General features: G+C 37.7%; 1 protein-coding gene across 5 annotated transcripts in view; it reads right to left on the bottom strand.

Annotated features, from left to right (window-relative positions):
• The window catches only part of STXBP5L (syntaxin binding protein 5 like), a 317,733-nt gene continuing 302,761 nt past the window's right edge, over window positions 2,842-17,813 (bottom strand). For all 5 annotated transcript variants that reach the window (XM_018043989.1, XM_018044072.1, XM_018044062.1 and 2 more), the window contains 4 exons: window positions 14,600-14,765; window positions 12,175-12,286; window positions 8,116-8,336; window positions 2,842-7,560 (listed from right to left, as the gene is read on the bottom strand). In XM_018043989.1, coding sequence (XP_017899478.1) covers window positions 7,519-7,560; window positions 8,116-8,336; window positions 12,175-12,286; window positions 14,600-14,765 — 541 coding nt within the window. In that variant the 3' untranslated portion in view covers window positions 2,842-7,518. The remainder of the gene's footprint in view (window positions 7,561-8,115; window positions 8,337-12,174; window positions 12,287-14,599; window positions 14,766-17,813) is intronic.

Below are 17,813 nucleotides of genomic sequence, written 5' to 3'. Positions count from 1 at the left end.
GTGAAATTCAAATTGGACATAGAGTTAAAGAAGCAGCTGACTGGAAATACTGACACTGATGCCATTGCAGATACCCTAGATATGCAACTTGAAAAACCTAGTGAAGGCAAAATTATCAACATAATTGAGGGAAATGGTTGTCACTAAAAAGATGAAGATATCCTAGACAAAGTGATTCTAGCAAAAAACGTTATCACTTATTAACCTACAAACACTGTAATTTCAGTCAGTCTCAACAGGAATTTTTTTTTGAGATAGATAATATCTTGAAATTTTACCTACAGAAAAAAACTCAATACCTATTAAACTAAACTAAAAAAGGTCAGTAGGACATAATATAAAGATTATAGTAATTTAAGAGTTTGAGAAGGATATAGAAATAGACAAATAGATTATTTGGGCAGACTGTTCATTTGCTATAAAAGGAGAAGACAGTGTTATTAAATGCCAGTAAATCAATAAAATCAAAAATATTTTTATTTTTTAAGTTTATTTTGAAATAACTTCAAACCTAAATAAAAATTTCAAGAATAGCACAGACACTCACTCAGGTGAGAAACGACACTTAAGTTTTGTGAATTGGGCCAATTATGTCTTACATAGCAAACAGGTCCAATTTCAGATCATGTGTCATGCCTACTTGTCACGTCTCCTTAAATCCGGAACATCCGTCTTCCCCGTACTTTCATAACCTTGGAAGTTTGAATACAGGCTGGTAATTTTATAGAATGTCTCTCAGTTGGGCTTTATCCAGTGTTTCCAGATGGTGCATTTTTGGCAGCATTATCACAGAGGTGATGCTGTTTTTTTCATTACATGCTTATCAGATATACATGATATTCCATTACTGGTTATGGTAACATTTATCACATGATTAAAATAGTGTCTGCCAGGTTTCTTCAGTGTAAAATTATATACATATATGTGTATATGTCAATGTATATATAATGATTAACAAGTACTTTTCATGAAGATATTTTGAGACTAAATATCCTATTCCTCCATCCCATTTTAACTATTTTTAGCATTCACTGGTACTTGTTGCCCATGTTCTTACGACAGTGGTTGCCAAAGAGAAATTTTAAAATTCTGTCCACAATTATTGGTTGACATTTTACAGTAAAGAAAAGCTCTCTCTTTTCCTAATTAATCACTTAACATCAGTGTGAACTCATGAGTTATTTTATTAAATTACTATCATTACTTTTGATACACAAATTGTCCCTGATTTGGCCTGTATATTCCCTTCCAAGCTGACTTATGTGTCCTTTTGACACATCCATATGGTTCATTGAATATTTTCTGGCACAAAAACATGTTCCAACCTTGAAACCAGCTATTTCTTCAAGAAGCCTCAGTTCCTTTTAGCAGAGAAAAGTGTTCAGAAATTAAAGTCTAGGTACTAGGTGTGCTCCTGGTTCCTTGGCTGATGCTCCCAGTCCTCTGTGTTTGGAATTAGGATATGCATGTGTACAACACACACACTTTTTAAATATCGTGTGTGGGTGTAAAACTCACACAGGTGGTTCAAATTCTAATCTAATACTACAGGGATTATTTTCGCTTTCCCTTTTATTTGTACTTCTCCAACAGGGAGAAACTGGCTTCCTGCATCCTCAGTAATTTACACAATTGCTCCGTCTCTAGTCTCCTGATCTGCGGGGCTGGCTTCTGCCCTGTTCAGTGCCTCCCTCATACAGGCACCTGTTAGCCTGAGCGCTAACCCTGCTCCTCACTCCAGCTCTGTCCGTCTGGCTGTCCCTTTCACCCTGTTCCAGTGTGGTCCCTTTATGGGGCTGTGATAAACAACTTGCTCAGGTTGATTGACTTTCAGACTGAAAGAACGGAAAAAGAGAAGAGGAAGGAAGGGAAGGATGAGGGAGAAAAGGAAGGGGGAAAGTGAAATCAGTATTTTAGACATTGAATTACAAATCTATGAATCCTGAGTGATTGTAATTCAAAGAGGTGAATAAATAAATGGATCCTTTTGAGAACATTCTGAAGGGGAGACAGGGTATTTGGAGTTTGGAATGGTTTGTCTTCATAGTTTTACTTTTAATCAAAAAATGTTCTTTAGGCTAGGGTTGGTTTGTTTTTCTGCCATCTTTGTACAGAACCAAAATTAAGAGGGAAATGGTGGTGGTGGGAAATAGTTTCTGAATAATTAGACAGCATTTGAAAAAATAAGATTAGTTTGCTAAGGCCACAGTGGAGATAAATATAAAGAAAATGCATGAAGAGGAATTAACCATGCGGATGAGAGCCAGAGGAGCATCAGAATGCAGTTTCCTGAGGGACTTTTGGAGGTGCAGGTTAGTCTATGTTCGTGATGTAGGTGGTAGTATAAGCCTATAATAGATTATTTTTTTCTTGCATGGGATTAAGGTTTGAACTTAAAAAAAAGTGAGGAAGTGGCCATGAATGTTGAATTTGTAAATACATCTTATTTATTTCTCCCATTTTAGATGAATAAACTCTAGCAAAATCTTTCAGTTTGGGGAACTTTGCTGTAGTCGTTCAGTTGCTGAGTTGTGTCTGACTCTTTGCAGCTCCGTGGACTGCAGCACGCCAGGCTCCTCTGCTCTCCACTATGTCCTGGAGATTGCTCAAATTCATATCCATTGAGTTGGTGATGTTTAGGTTTTATTTCCCCTTCCCTATTTTAGTTCAAATACATATACTGTACACAGCTCCCCCCGCCACCTGCCCTTTTTAAAACAGTTATAGCTTGCAAAACCATGGTTCACAGTGTTGCAAATGAGGGTCTTACCTTTGTCCATATTTAATCTTTGCAGCAATCATTAGTGGTATATGACATCATAACATAAGAGAGCATCTATGTACAAACATATACAATTTTATTGATATCTCTACAGACTACAAGAATTTTAAGTATAGTCACAATTGCTGAGTGCAACAGAAAAATAGTAATTTGTCATTTTCTGAAAAGATGCAAAAATTCTGAAGATGAAAGAAAGATACATCAATGATGTCATCTGTTTCTTATTTCCTAGAATAAAACATCACATAATTAAGTACTAAAAATTATAGGTTATTAGAGATTTTGATCCTGTGTACACTTGTCAATAACCACCACCTAGTTCATTTTCTGGCTTTGTAGTTGAGAAGGGTGGGCCAATACCATAGGGGAGCAGTGTGAGATGAGAGAACGGAACTCCCATTTTTTCATTAACTAGTATTTCCTTGGATAGGAAGACTCTCCCTTTTTGAAGGTGAAAGCACTTTTTCAGGGCACTGGAGGCCACACAGAGAGTTGGAAGCCTTTTTCCTTTAAACACAAGTCTAGTAACTTAGAAAATAAATCCCAAATACTTTGTCCTGGGAGCAAAGACAACAATCAAAAAAGGAGAGATGTTCTCTCTTCTTGCTAAGATTAAGTTCAATAAAACGTCACTGTGGCAGAACACGTAGCTGGTATCCATGTCTCCTCCAAATGAAAAATGCGTAATAAATTTGGACCTGATTTAGTATATGATCGTTTTGAGAATTTCTGCTATCCAACTAGTAAGAATTAGTTTTCCACTTAGTGTTAATGCTATTGAACTTTTATGATATCTCTGGTGTCTTTTGATGTCACGTGTTTAAGGCAATCAAAATCTAGATGTTTGAACGGGAATAATTAGTGGCAAAGTCACTAGGAGACAATCACAAAGACAGAGTTAATAAGAGTTAATGGACCACTGCCTGGTCAGAAATTTGTACAGAAGACTTGTTTTGGGTTGCAACACAGATATCAGTCTGGCCAACACTGTATCTCCAATATCTTACTTTCCTTGATGCCTCAGAAGTGGGGCTTGAACACTGGCCAGTACAGACAAATGTGTCTTCCTTAGTAGTAGTGATTGACCTTGGCTGGACATTGGAACTATCTTGGAGGCTTTCAGAAGTACTCATGTTTGGTTTCCACTCTGAAAGATTTGGGTGTAACTGGGAATTTTAGAAGCTCCTTAGGTGATTCTTATGCACAGCCAAAGTTGAGAATCACTTCCCTACATAAGTGTTTGAATAGACCAGCTGTGCTTCAGTTCTCCATCAAAGCTGCTTCTACTTCACTCTGGCTCCCATGTCCCTGTCTGCCTGAGCCTGCCTGTACTAAGTTGGTACTTCCTCTTCTTCCCCAAGTCAGACCTTTCCTGTTTTGCATTTTGTCCTTTCAGGGCTATGTTGTCTGCAAATATATACAATAAACTTCTACAACCATGCTCCCTACAATAGTGCAGTCCAATTATGTGACTTACTGGCATGTATTTGTGACATCTGGAGCAGTGCGTCTATGAAACAGTAACTGCTCAGAAGTGGGGTTGGGGCAACAGAGGACAGAGGTGAAGAAGCTGCGAAACTACCATGTTTCTCCTGATGCAAAGAGCAAGACCTGGCAGGAATGTTGACTCGCTTTGGCATTGCCCTCTCTGAACAAAGGTGATCAAGTTACGGTGTCTTCCCACAAGGACAAACTATAATCATACAGATAAACTCCTGGGTTGTCCCAATGATCCTAACCCAATGAAGATTTTTAGTTTACTCTTCTTAATCTCCTTCAGCCAACCTTGGACATAATCTTTATTTTCCTTTTCTTTTCTCAAAGCCATGGTAACCTCTTAATGCAGGTAACAGACATATGGTTCACATTTTTATAAAAGGACTCCAACAGTAAACTTTTTCCTTTATAATCCCTTAGTATCTTTGAGTAGTAGAGACATTGGATTCTGAGAATTTGAGAATCATTCTAAAGCTATATGAAAGGTTTGAAAAATAATCTTTATGACTAAATTATCAGAAAACATCTCACTCAGTTCTGTCACCATCCTTCCAAAGTTAGACAGTGATCCTGATGACGACTAGGGCACTAAGTCTGGGTCTCAGTGAAGTGTAGGAAGCAGAGCTGATAGTACTGCTTCTTGCAGGGGATTAAAATAAATGATGAATCAGTCATCCATCCCTCCAAACTCCAGGGTTAAGATAATTTATCGGTAGGGATTATTGCTGGCATTATTAGAACCAGAAAAACATGCTTTCAATTTTTCATGATGAATTATAATGCTAAAGGCCTACTTCTCTCCTGGGACAGTAAGAAAGGCTTCTCTCTTTAGGGAGTCATAAGGAGATAAGGTCAACTTATAGACTGCAAGCCTTATCTTCTGATATCACCTTAAGCAGACAAAACATAATTTAATGACAACTAAGGCTCAGAGTTATTTTCTCTATCATTGTTCAAGTTACTAGGAGTATTTTTCTTATGTTTCAAGGTAAAGGCAAGACAGTTAAATAGTAGAGAAGAGAGATGTAAAGTATTCCATGCATCAACAGTAGTTGTTTTCCAAAGATGATGGTGATGATTAGGTGGTGGTAGTAGTATGTATGTGTGTGTCTGTGCGCGCGTGTGCTAAGGTCAGTACAACAGAATGTTCAGAGAAAAATCACATCCATATCACATTCTTGTTATTGCTATCTCTTTGAATTATAAAAATAATTTTGATACAGTAAAACCTCATTAATTTGTATTCCACTAATCACAAGTTTGTGGGATGAAGTTACCCTTACATTAAGAAAGGGTTTATAAAAACTATATTGAAAGACAAAAAGAACCTCTTTTCAAGCATTTCAGAAGCACCTTACTTCTAATTGATGTGCCAGTTATAAACTTTTGGTCTGTTCATTAAGGTCAGAGTTTTAAGCACTTCTGTGAAATGCTATTTTGTCCTTTCTGGTTTTTTTTTTTTTTTTTGTTTGTATGCTTTAAAATATTCTGTATTTGTTTTCTTTCTCAAAATTAATTTGCTCTTGTCAAAATTACTGAGAACATTAAAGAAATGCCTCTTAAAACAAATTCACCAGAAGTTTAAAAACTAAAAAAAAAAAAGCTCAAATACTATTTTTGGCTAATAAAAGATCCTGGACTTAAGGAAAATGGAGAATTCTGAAGAAACACAATGTAAGTCTATTAAGACCCTGATTAACCAAAATTCAATGAGTCGAACCCATTAATTTTCTTTGAAAAGATTCTTTTTGAAAGAAAAACATACATATTATTGGATGGGTCCCAGAAGCTGCATTTCCTATGACCTGACTTCCAGAATCATGTTAAATAATGGTAGCAGGTGTCTTATCTTGTTGGCCTCTACTACTTCTTTGTTCTGATAGATATCTTTTATCATATTAAGGATATTCTTTCTTCCACTTTTAGAAGAGTTCTTAATAATGAGTAGATGTTTGGTATCTGTTGATATAATCCTGTAGCTTATGTTATTTAGCCAATTGAGTGACAAAAGTATTGATTTTGTATCATTACACTCTCTGTTTCTGTCATCCATAGTGGTGACTAAACCCAAGCTAGCAAAAACACCACCACATTTTATAACCTGGTAATAAATATTGAACCACAAAGCAATTTCTAATGAAAGCCCTTGTTAATCAGAAATGTCAGAATCCCTTTCCTAAAACATTAACTGAGGTTTTACTGAATCAGACTAGAGAATGACCAGTTTGGTCTGTGAGTATCAGGCTGCAAGAGCACCTTTGAATTGAAGACCCCACGGGGACTAAACAGTAATGTACTGTGTAATCGGCAGACAGGGATACAAATGGAACATTAAAAATATATCACTTTAGAAACTGAAACCAGAGTGTGTGAAATCAGTTCTCAAAGCTAACTGCATTGTTCTTGTGAGTCTAGTTTCCCCAAACCTATTGTCAACTCCCCTGCAGAGTATAAGCCAAGCTGAAAAAATACAGGGTGACCCAACCCTGCATTGGTTGTGACTAAAAATAGCAACTTGTTCTGAAGGTGATGGAAATAATTGTGTTAGGAATAATTTACTGTACTGGCTATATTTGATTATGATTGAGAACTGTGAATAATGTAAAATATTTTACGGAGAGAAAACAATGTTAATCAGACTCTTGACATAAGAATTCAATAATGTCCTAGTATATAATGAAAGTTAGAGATGACAAGAAAACTCTGGTTTTGTTTGCTTTGTCAGCTGGGTATCGCAAATGTACTTGAAATGCATTTATATTCTAACACAGATTTTTTTAAATTGTCAGGTGTGGCCCAATTTATAAAAATAGTTTACCGTAAATCTTTTTTTTCTTCTGTCACAACATGCTTTTTTCTTTTCCTCTTAAGATGTTAATTTATCATGCATTTTGTTTCATTAAGTGCATTAATGCTTTTTGTTTGTACAGGATTTTTTCAAATCAGAAGGACTCCCCGTAGTTCCTAAATGTAAATCCTTAGCAAACGACATGCCAAGATGATAGCTCCATTCCATGTGGGAAAAGGCAAATTCAGCCATATCTTGGGATTTTAACCAGGATTCCAGCCTTGGATTGTACAGTGTCTCTGATAAGTCTCCCTTATGATAAATTCAGATGGACTGTAATGGAACATTTTGTAGAAGAAACTGGCTTCTAGCAGTTGAGTATTGATGCTGGGAATAAATTTGGTTTCCCTGAATAATGGTTTCTCAAAGCAGTCATAACTTCTTTTGAAGTTTAGAATTGGTACCATTTCTTATCCTTATATTTCAGCATTAACTGCAAAGAAAAAATAGGCACATAAGATGTTAAAAAATATTTAAAAGTGCTAATCGAAGCTCATGTTGAGCACATCATACATACCAAAACCTCAAAACTTCTAAAATGACCTTTATATTGTGAAATAAACTACAGATAGGTATTTTTACAAACCAGTCAAGCTCTAAAGATTTGCCTGATAGGAAATGATTTTTAATGATTGAGACAAAAAGGAGTGTGTGAATTCAGCCTCTGCTGCCCCTCACACCTTCTTGAGGGGGGATCGTATGATAAACCTAAGTACCTCTGATACACCCAGTGTATCAGAACCAATAGATACTTTTCTTTAAAGCCATCCTCTAAGGTAAAGAAATATTAATATAATACTTTTTAAAAAAGCACTTTTTTCCTCCCCAATCCAAGGAGAATTATAATACATACAGCAAGGTCCCAGTTAGCTTGGCTCTCACACATGATTGCTTAGAGTGCCATATCTGTTTAGGCTCTCTTATACAGAACCTAAATGTTTAAAGTTATTACTGGATGAAGAAGCCTATATTTACATAGGCAGCTTACCTCGTGTGCATGTTTGGAAAATGCCTCTGCACTGGTCATCATGCCTGCAGTTTTCTCTTCCAGCTCTCCTAGCCTCTGTCCTCTCTCATCAAGTGCGATCCGTGCACGAGTCAGCTCTCCCATCACCCCTCCGGCAGCACCTTTCATCCCTTCTATACCACCTGGTCCAGGAATGTGCTGTGCGAGGCTGCGTGATGCTTTTCCTGCGGAAGCTTCCCCAACTGGGAGTTCAAGCAATAGCAATTTAAAACACTTTTTCAGTAATTCAAGTAAGTATAGTCAGGCTTATGACCAAACAAAGTACTTATATTGAATTTTATTGTCATAATTCTCACGGAGAAACATATTTGTTCCTATCATAGATATATATGTATCTGGAGATGTTAGCATTTACCCAAGAAAAATGTCTATGAAAGAGACTGAGATATTGTTACCATATGTTTTATTGTGTATATGGGGGAGCAGTTCATACAGTATGACATAATTGCAGTTCTTGACATTACTACATTGGTATGCTCACAATTTTATTGTGACCTCATATTTAACTCATATTAGTGTCTATTCCAAACTCAGGCCTGATGATTTATTTAAATTTCTGCCCAGCTGGGCATCCCAAATCATCTGTGTTCATCTTCCTATCAGCCTTTGTAGCCCTCAGTAGTTTTTTTGTGTTTTGCTTTTTTTAATCTGAGTGTGTGTGTGTGTGTTTGTGTGCCTGTGTAAATATAGAGAATGGGGTATATATGCATTACAGGCATTAATACACATACGTTGAAACTTTATTACTTTATAAAAGATTAAAATTTCACCATCATTTATAAAACTCAGTTTTACTTCATTTGAATGAAGTAACTTTGGGAAAGATATACCCATTTGAATGCAGAGTTCCAAAGAGCTGCAAGGAGAGATAAGAAAGCCTTCCTCAGTGATCAATGCAAAGAAATAGAGGAAAACAATAGAATGGGAAAGACTAGAGATCTCTTCAAGAAAATTAAAGATACCAAGAGAACATTTTATGCAAAGATGGGCACCATAAAGGACAGAAATGGTATGGACCTGACAGAAGCAGAAGATATTAAGAAGAGGTGGCAAGAATACACAGAAGAACTGTACAAAAAAGATCTTCACGACCCAATCATGATGGTGTGATCACTCACCTAGAGCTAGACATCCTGGAATGTGAAGTCAAGAGGGCCTTCAGAAGCATAACTAAGAACAAAGCTAGGGGAGGTGATGGAATTCCAGTTGAGCTCTTTCAAATCCTAAAAGATGATGCTGTGAAAGTGCTGCACTCAATAGGTCAACAAATTTGGAAAACTCAGCAGTAGCCACAGGACTGGAAAAGGTCAGTTTTCATTCCAATCCCCAAAAAAAGGCAATGCCAAACAATGCTCAAACTGCCACACAATTACACTCATCTCACATGCTAGTAAAACAATGCTCAAAATTCTCCAAGCCAGGCTGCAGCAATACGTGAACTGTGAACTTCCTGATGTTCAAGCTGGTTTTAGAAAAGGCAGAGGAACCAGAGATCAAATTGCCAACATCCGCTGGATCATGGAAAAAGCAAGAGAGTTCCAGAAAAACATCTATTTCTGCTTGATTGACTATGCCAAAGCCTTTGACTGTGGATCACAATAAACTGTGGAAAATTCTGAAAGAGATAGGAATACCAGACCACCTGACCTGCCTCTTGAGAAACCTGTATGCAGGTCAGGAAGCAACAGTTAGAACTGGACATGGAACAACAGACTCCTTTTCCTAGTATGTCAAGGCTGTATATTGTCACCCTGCTTATTTAACTTATATGCAGAGTACATCATGAGAAACGCTGGGCTGGATGAAGCACAGGCTGGAATCAAGATTGCCAGAAGAACTATCAATAACCTCAGATATGCAGATGACACCACCCTTATGGCAGAAAGCACAGAAGAACTCAAGAGCCTCTTGATGAAAGAGGAGAGTGAAAAAATTGGCTTAAAGGTCAACATTCAGAAAACTAAGATCATGGCATCCGGTCCCATCACTTCATGGGAAATAGATGGGGAAACAGTGGCTAACTTTATTTTTTGGACTCCAAAATCACTGCAGATGGGTGACGGCAGCCATGAAATTAAAAGATGCTTACTCCTTGGAAGGAAAGTTATGACCAAACTAGATAGCATATTAAAAAGCAGAGACATTACTTTGCTGACTAAGGTCCGTCTAGTCAAGGCTATGGTTTTTCCACTAGTCATGTATGGATGTGAGAGTTGGACTATAAAGAAAGCTGAGCACCGAAGAATTGATGCTTTTGAACTGTGGTGTTGGAAGACTCTTGAGAGCCCCTTGGACTGCAAGGATATCCGACCAGTCCATCCTAAAGGAGATCAGTCCTGGGTGTTCATTGGAAGGACTGATGCTGAAGCTGAAACTCCAATACTTTGGCCACCTCATGCTGGGAGGGATTGGGGGCAGGAGGAGAAGGGGATGACAGAGGATGAGATGGTTGGATGGCATCACCGACTCGATGGACGTGAGTTTGAGTGAACTCCGGGAGTTGGTGATGGACAGGGAGGCCTGGCGTGCTGTGATTCATGGGGTCACAAAGAGTGACACAACTGACTGACTAAACTGAACTGAACTGAACTTTTAAAAATTGAAAAATAGCTATCTTGATAAAAATTTAGTGAGCAGTCCCAAGGATGTAACATTAGGAGTAGAATCTAGATTAAGTTTTCTAAAATAACAGCTTTATTGAGATATAATTCACATATCATAAAATTCATAGCCGCTGCCACCCCTACCCCCACCCCCATCACCACCACCACCACCTCTCGCCTTTTTAAAAAAATTTTCTGCCTGCGGTGCATAGCTTGTGGGATATTAGGTCCGGACCAGGGATCAAACCCTGGCAACAGCAGTGAAAGCACCTAGGCCTAACCATTGTGCCTCCAGGGAATTCCTCAGTTCACCCTTTGTAAGTGTACAGTTAAGTAGTCTGTAACTGATTCTCAGACTTGTGCAACTATCACCACTATCTAATTTTAGAACATTTTTATCACCACCCAAAGAAATTCTGTACCCATTAGTCCCTCCTTGCCCTGTTCCCTGGCAACTACTGACTTTCTGTCTCTATGGATTTGTCTGTTCTGAACATTATGTACAAAAGGAATAATACAATATGTGGCCTTTTTTGTCTTCCTTCTTTAATTTAGCATGATGCTTTCAAGGGTAATCCATGTTTGCTGCTGCTGCTGCTAAGTTGCTTCCGACTGTGTGCGACCCCATAGCCGGCAGCCCACCAGGCTCCCCTGTCCCTGGGATTCTCCAGGAAAGAACACTGGAGTGGGTTGCCCTTTCCTTCTCCAATGCAGGAAAGTGAAAAGTGAAAGTGAAGTCACTCAGTCGTGTCCAACTTGACCCCATGGACTGCAGCCCACCAGGCTCCTCCATCCACGGGATTTTCCAGGCAAGAGTACTGGAGTGAGGTGCCATTGCCTTCTCCGAATCCATGTTTAGCAGGTATCAAATGTCATTACCTTTTATAGCTGGTCCATTTTATGGAAGCACTAGATATTTTGCATAGTTAAAAATTCAAGGAAAAAGGAGTTTTGACCTGTAGAGACCACATAGTAGGTCAGAGAATCTGGAAAATCTTAATTTCTCTTTGAGAATGTTCCTTTTTACTGTGTTTTAATTGTTCTTCAGAGTCTCTGGTAGATATTTTTTAAGTGATTTATTCTGTACCATTGGTAAACCGTGAATTCTGAATAAAGAACTTGTTTCCTAGAAGTAGTTAAAGGTAGGCAGATTCAAAAACATTTTTTCAGATTTAAGTAACCAAGTGCCTTCACCTTGCCCTGCAGGTCTGATCTACCTGCAAATGACACATTTATTAGCTTACTGATTATTTGTATGAATTACATGTACTATTTTTGTTAAACTGTTATTTTTGTTAAATGACCAGTTATATTCATGTTTGGTAAACAAGTAATTTTCATGGTATAGAAGCAAAGCCCTCATCTAGAAAGAGGTCGTCTGTTTTTTGATACAGTTTGTAATCAGGAGTTTACTCACAGAGCTCTTCTCTGTCAAATGTTTGTCCACTTCCACCAAACAAACCCTTGAGAAAGCCTCTGTTTTGAGCTTCTGGTGTCTCTATAGGAGTAAACAAATCTCCCAGCATGTCCTATATCAAATTTAAAGAAAAAAGCATTAGACTAAGAATAAATTAATAGATCAAAAGCTAACATGGTGGCATGTTAGAGCATGTCATGAAAAGGCTGGAAAGTCTGTTCTCCATATGTTTTTGTGGCAGTTTTTGCTTAGTTTCTAATTCCTTCTCTCTGGCACTTCTTCCTCCACCTTCTTCCTTTCCTCTCCTCCTCCAAGAACTGGCATCCTAAAATATTCACTTTTCTGACCTCTTGTCTTGTAATATTCACCCTAGGATTAATTTACAGATTAATCCTGATTACAGAATTCACTGGCTTTATTACACATACTAATCAGAATTTACATAGATATGCTCTGGTTATCTTTATTTTTAACTTGTTCTAACTTTTTTCTAACTTGCTATAAAATGTTTTAACTTACTTTGGTCTTTCTGTGTATGTTAGTCACTCAGTTGAGTCCAACTCTTTGCGACCCCATTGACCCTGCTAGGCTCCTCCATCCATGGGATTCTCCAGGCAAGAATCCTGGAGTGGGCTGCCATTGCCTTCTCCAGAGGATCTTCCCAACACAGGGATCGAACCCAGGTCTCCCGCATTGCGGGCAGACCACCACCATCTGAGCCACCAGGGAAGCCCTTGGTCTTTCTAAAGCAGACAAAAATTCGAGAACCATGGATTTGGAGGAACTTCAATCCAAAGTCAGATCTGTGAGCTAGTATCAGTTTGTGTGTGAACTTGCAGGATGACTGTCGTCATCTTCCCCCCTCATCTCTACTCCTAGACCCGTGCTTTTCCTCCCAAATCCCTTCTCTTTGGAAATGGCTACACCATCTACTTAGTTCCTCAACCCAGAAATACAGGAATAATTATGAATTCCTTCCTTTTCTTCACTCCTCTATCTAATAACCCTCCAATCCAACCGATCACAGTTTAGAGTCATTGAATATGCTAATTTTCTCTATCACTGTTGGCTGTCTTATTTCAAGCCACTATTATTTCTGGTCTTAATTATTTAAAAAATAATGCCTCCAAATTGTTCTCCCTACTTTTAGCCTTAACTCTTCCAAACAAGCTGTCATACTGCAACCGGAATATTAGTTTTAATAAACAAATTTGCTAAACCTTTTCAATGATTTCCTATTGCCCTGGGGGTAAATGCCAGATTTCTTAAGGTGCTTACAAGGTGTTCCAAGCTCTGTTCTTGACTAAGTCTCCATCAGCACTCCTTCACTCTCTCCACTTCACAACTCTCTACTTTCTTAGCAGTTTCCTGAACCTTGGGGCTTTCACATGCCTCTGCTCTGTCAAGATTATTATTACCTTTCCCACCTCCAGCCATCTATTCCCTATGGACAGCTCCTATTCATCCTTCACAACCTTTTTCTAACTACCCCTTCCCCTTTGCTCCATTAACCCAGTCCACTCTTAATGTCTCTCCAGCACTGGCAGAGCCATGTACAGACAACCATTTTCCAGAACATTGTGGTTATCTATTTCTCTCTCCTTCCACACTAGCAGGTAGGGACTTGTATCTTGTTTATGATTGTACTTCTACAGCCTAGCCAAGTACTAGGTATATAAAAAACTTAAGTATATGTTGAATAACATTTATTATCATTTATTTTTAAAACTTAGTATGTTCTAGGCACTCTTCTCAGTGCTTTACAGGAATTCTTTCTTAATTCTCACAGTAATGCTTCAAGGTAGAACATACAAGTAGATTAAGTAAAATAGCCAAAGTTATACCAGTAGGCAAAATGGAGCTTAAATAGTTCAGAGCTTATACTCTGAACCTCTATATTGTAATGAATTTTAGTTTTCTTTTCTCTAAAATAAGGGAGAGAAACCAATTAAATCCTTAGGATATCTTTTAAAATTTTTGTGACATTTACTTATCCAAGATTAAATAAATTCTTTTATATTTATTTTGTCTCTCAACTCTGCTTACTGCTATGATCAAAGACAAATGCCCATTTCTAACTTATAGGATATATATTTATTTTGTATGGCCCACAATTAAGGTTTCTTTTTTCTTTTTTAAAGTCTATTAACTCTGAATTGTAGGCAAAACAAACAATAAAATAAAGAGAACAACCATTGATGTATATGATCTCCACATTCTTCCCACATCCCCTTTTTTCTTATTTTTTCCTATGTATATCTGGAACACACTAAAACTTCGTAGCATCACCAGGATGAACATATATTCAAAACATGTTCTAGGGCAGGCATGTTTATTGTCTAGCTTAATAATATTTGAGCTTTTAGACCTCTCTCTCATTCTCTTTTTTACAACTACGTTCAATGCTTATTCATAAATGACCTACCTGTAGATTATCACACATCTCTTGGCTGTATGTTAACCGCTGAATTTCAGTAGGAGAGACGAGGTATAATGCCTGTCCTTCATTGGTAAAACAAAATGTCCGTGCTATCCGCATGTCTGTCAGTGGCAAATAATTAACATCTAACATTGGGCGAAGACTAGGTAGGCTGAATGGAAAAAACCAAATCCACATTTCAATATCAAGTTGTTAGAAGCTTTTAATTTCTGTATATAAAATAGAGCAATCTTTACATGAAACAGTAATTTTTATACTACTATTTTATGATTGTTTCTTTTTATCTTGAAGTCTCAACGGTAGTAAACTAGAACTTCATGTAAAATCATTTTCACAAAAAATTATGGTACAGTTCTATTTTAATCCACACAGATACTTAGCAGATATCCTTGAAGGCTGGATTAAATGCACTGGCCAGCAATTTCAAAATGCTTTGTGTAGAATTTCACAGGTTCCTACTGTTGTAATCTTTTATTATGGCAGAAACACTCTAACTAGAAAGTGGCTGCCTGCATACTTGCTCCATTGTCTCCTTTTAAGGCAAAATTCCTGGGTCTGAGGTTATACACTGATGTGTGTCTAGTTCACTATGCCTGGGAATGGAGTGGCTTTCCTCCCCATTCCTTTACTTTCTATATAAAGAAAATGAAAATCACCTGACTTATGGCACCTATACTGAAGGGGTGATTAATGACTAGGACTGTTTCAGAATTAGTTATAAACAATAGATCAGAATTTGCACATCCAAATGAATACTACATCTCAGGTGTCTTACTGATTGGCTGTTGTTCAGTCACTCAGTTGTTTCTGAATCTTTGCAACCTGTTGGACTGCAGCACGCCAGGGTCCCCTGACCTTCACTATCTCCTGGAGTTTGCAGACTCAACAGACTCATGTCTGTTGAGTCGGTGATGCCATCCAACCATCTCATCCTGTTGCCTCCTTCTCCTGCCCTCAATCTTTCCCAGCATCAGCATCTTTTCCAATGAGTCAGCTCTTCCCACTGGATGGTCAAAATATTAGAGCTTCTGCTTCAGCATCAGTCCTTCCAATGAATATTCAGCATTGATTTCCTTTAGGATTGCCTGTGTTGATATCCTGCTGTCCAAGGGACTCTGAAGAGTCCTCTCCAGCACCACAGTTCGAAAGCATCAATTCTAAGGCTCAGCCTTCTTTATGGTCCAACTTTCACATCCATACATGACTACTGGAAAAACCGTAGCTTTGACTATAGACCTTTGTTAGCAAAGTGATGTCTCTGCTTTTTAATATACTGTCTAGATTTGTCATAGCTTTTCTTCCAGTGAGCAAGCATCTTTTAATTTCATAGCTGCAGTCATTGTCCACAGTGATTTTGGAGCCCAAGAAAATAAAATCTGCCACTGTTCCCATTTTTCCCCCATCTATTTTCCATGAAGTGATGGCACTGGGTGCTATGATCTTAGTTTTTTGAATGTTGAGTTTTAAACTAGGTTTTTTTTACTTTCCTCTTTCACCTTCATCAAAAGGCTCTTTAATTCCTCTTCACTCTCTGCCAGTATCATCTGCATATCTGAGATTGTTGATATTTCTCCTCGCAGTCTTGATTCCAGCTTGTGCTTCATCCAGCGTGGCATTTCTCATGATGTACTCTGCATGTAAGCCGGGTGACAATACACCGCCTTGACGTACTCCTTTCCCAATTTTGAACCAATCTGCTAGTTCATGTCTGGTTCTAACTGTTGCTTCTTGACCAGCATACAGGTTTCTCAGGAGGCAGGTGAGGTGGTCTGCTATTCCTGTCTTTTGAAGAATTTTCCACTGTTTGTTGTGATCCACATAGTCAAAGGCTTTAGAGTGGTCAGTGAAGCAGATCTTTTTCTGGAATTCTCACTATCACTGTCAAGCTAAAATCACTATCAAGCTAAAATTTCAATTGTGACAACATTGTGATGTCTTTGAATTTAAAAGAAAAATTTTGAGTGACTAAATGTGAGCTTAGGGGAGTGTACACACAGTTTTTTTTTTTTTTTTTCCCTTCTAAACTAAGGCGTGTCTAGGAGTTAAGTCATTATTTTCAAACAAGACTGGAATGACCCTCTTCAGAAATCTCTAAAAAGAATTTGAGAAAAGAAATCAGATAAAGAATAAGAAACATATCAGAGAATGAGCAGACTGTAAATGATTGTTTTTATTTTTATTTTTTCAAAACTGTCTCCACTAACTACCTCTCTTTGGCTTATAAGCCTACTCATGTCTCCCCTATTAAAGAAAATATAACAATAAAAACACTCTCAAAATCCCAGTTTTGCTCTTGAATTACTTTCCTATCTCTCATCTCTCTTTTTATCAAAATTTCCCAAAAGAACTCTGTCTCAGGAACTGGCAAACTTTATTTTTAAAGAGTCAGATAGTAAATAAAATGGTTTGTAGGCCATGTGGTCTTGGGTACAACTACTCAACTCTTGCCTGTTGTGTACACACTCTTTCTTGTAGGCAATATATAAGCAAGTGGTGTGGTTGTGTTCCCCAAACCTTTATGAACATTTGAGATGTGAATTTCATATACTTTCCACATATCATGAAATATTCTTCTCTGCTTTTTTCAACAATTTGAAAATGTAAAAACCATTCTTAGCTTGCAGGCCTGTATACAGTGTCATATTGGGTGGAGGGTAGAGTGGATATTGCGTGGGTTATAGTCTGTCAATCCCTGATCTGTGTCTCTGCCTTTCTTCTTGCCTCCCTTGAAATTCAGTCTTATCTTCACTGTGCTCCTAAGATTTGCTTTCTCAAATATCATCAACATCTACATCTAGTGTTTTTTTTGGCCCCAAATTCTTTGATCTTTCTGTTCTAACTCTTGATCATCATTTTAGTAGTTGTCTGTCCTTTTTTTTTTTTAATACTCTTCTATCCTTTTCATGAAGTTATGTTACTGTGATCCTTTTTCTAGCTCTCTGATGACTGCTTCTCAATCTCCTTTGCTGGATTTTCTTTCTTTCTGCCACTATATAGATGTATTCATATGCATCCCCCTCCCTCAATTTTTGTCCCCAGATCAGTCTCTTTCTCCTCTTTTTTACTGCTATCTTCTTTGATGATTTCATTCACTGCCAAAACTTTCACTAATGCATTTACATAGATGATTTCCAGAGCTGAATCTTCCACCTCTATTTTTTAAGAGTCTAGACTGTAAATTGCTTGCTAAACTTATTCA

Source organism: Capra hircus, chromosome 1 (genome assembly GCF_001704415.2).
Source record: "Capra hircus breed San Clemente chromosome 1, ASM170441v1, whole genome shotgun sequence".
Taxonomy (NCBI): Eukaryota; Metazoa; Chordata; class Mammalia; order Artiodactyla; family Bovidae; genus Capra; species Capra hircus.
This window is presented reverse-complemented; position numbering and strand designations above follow the sequence as displayed.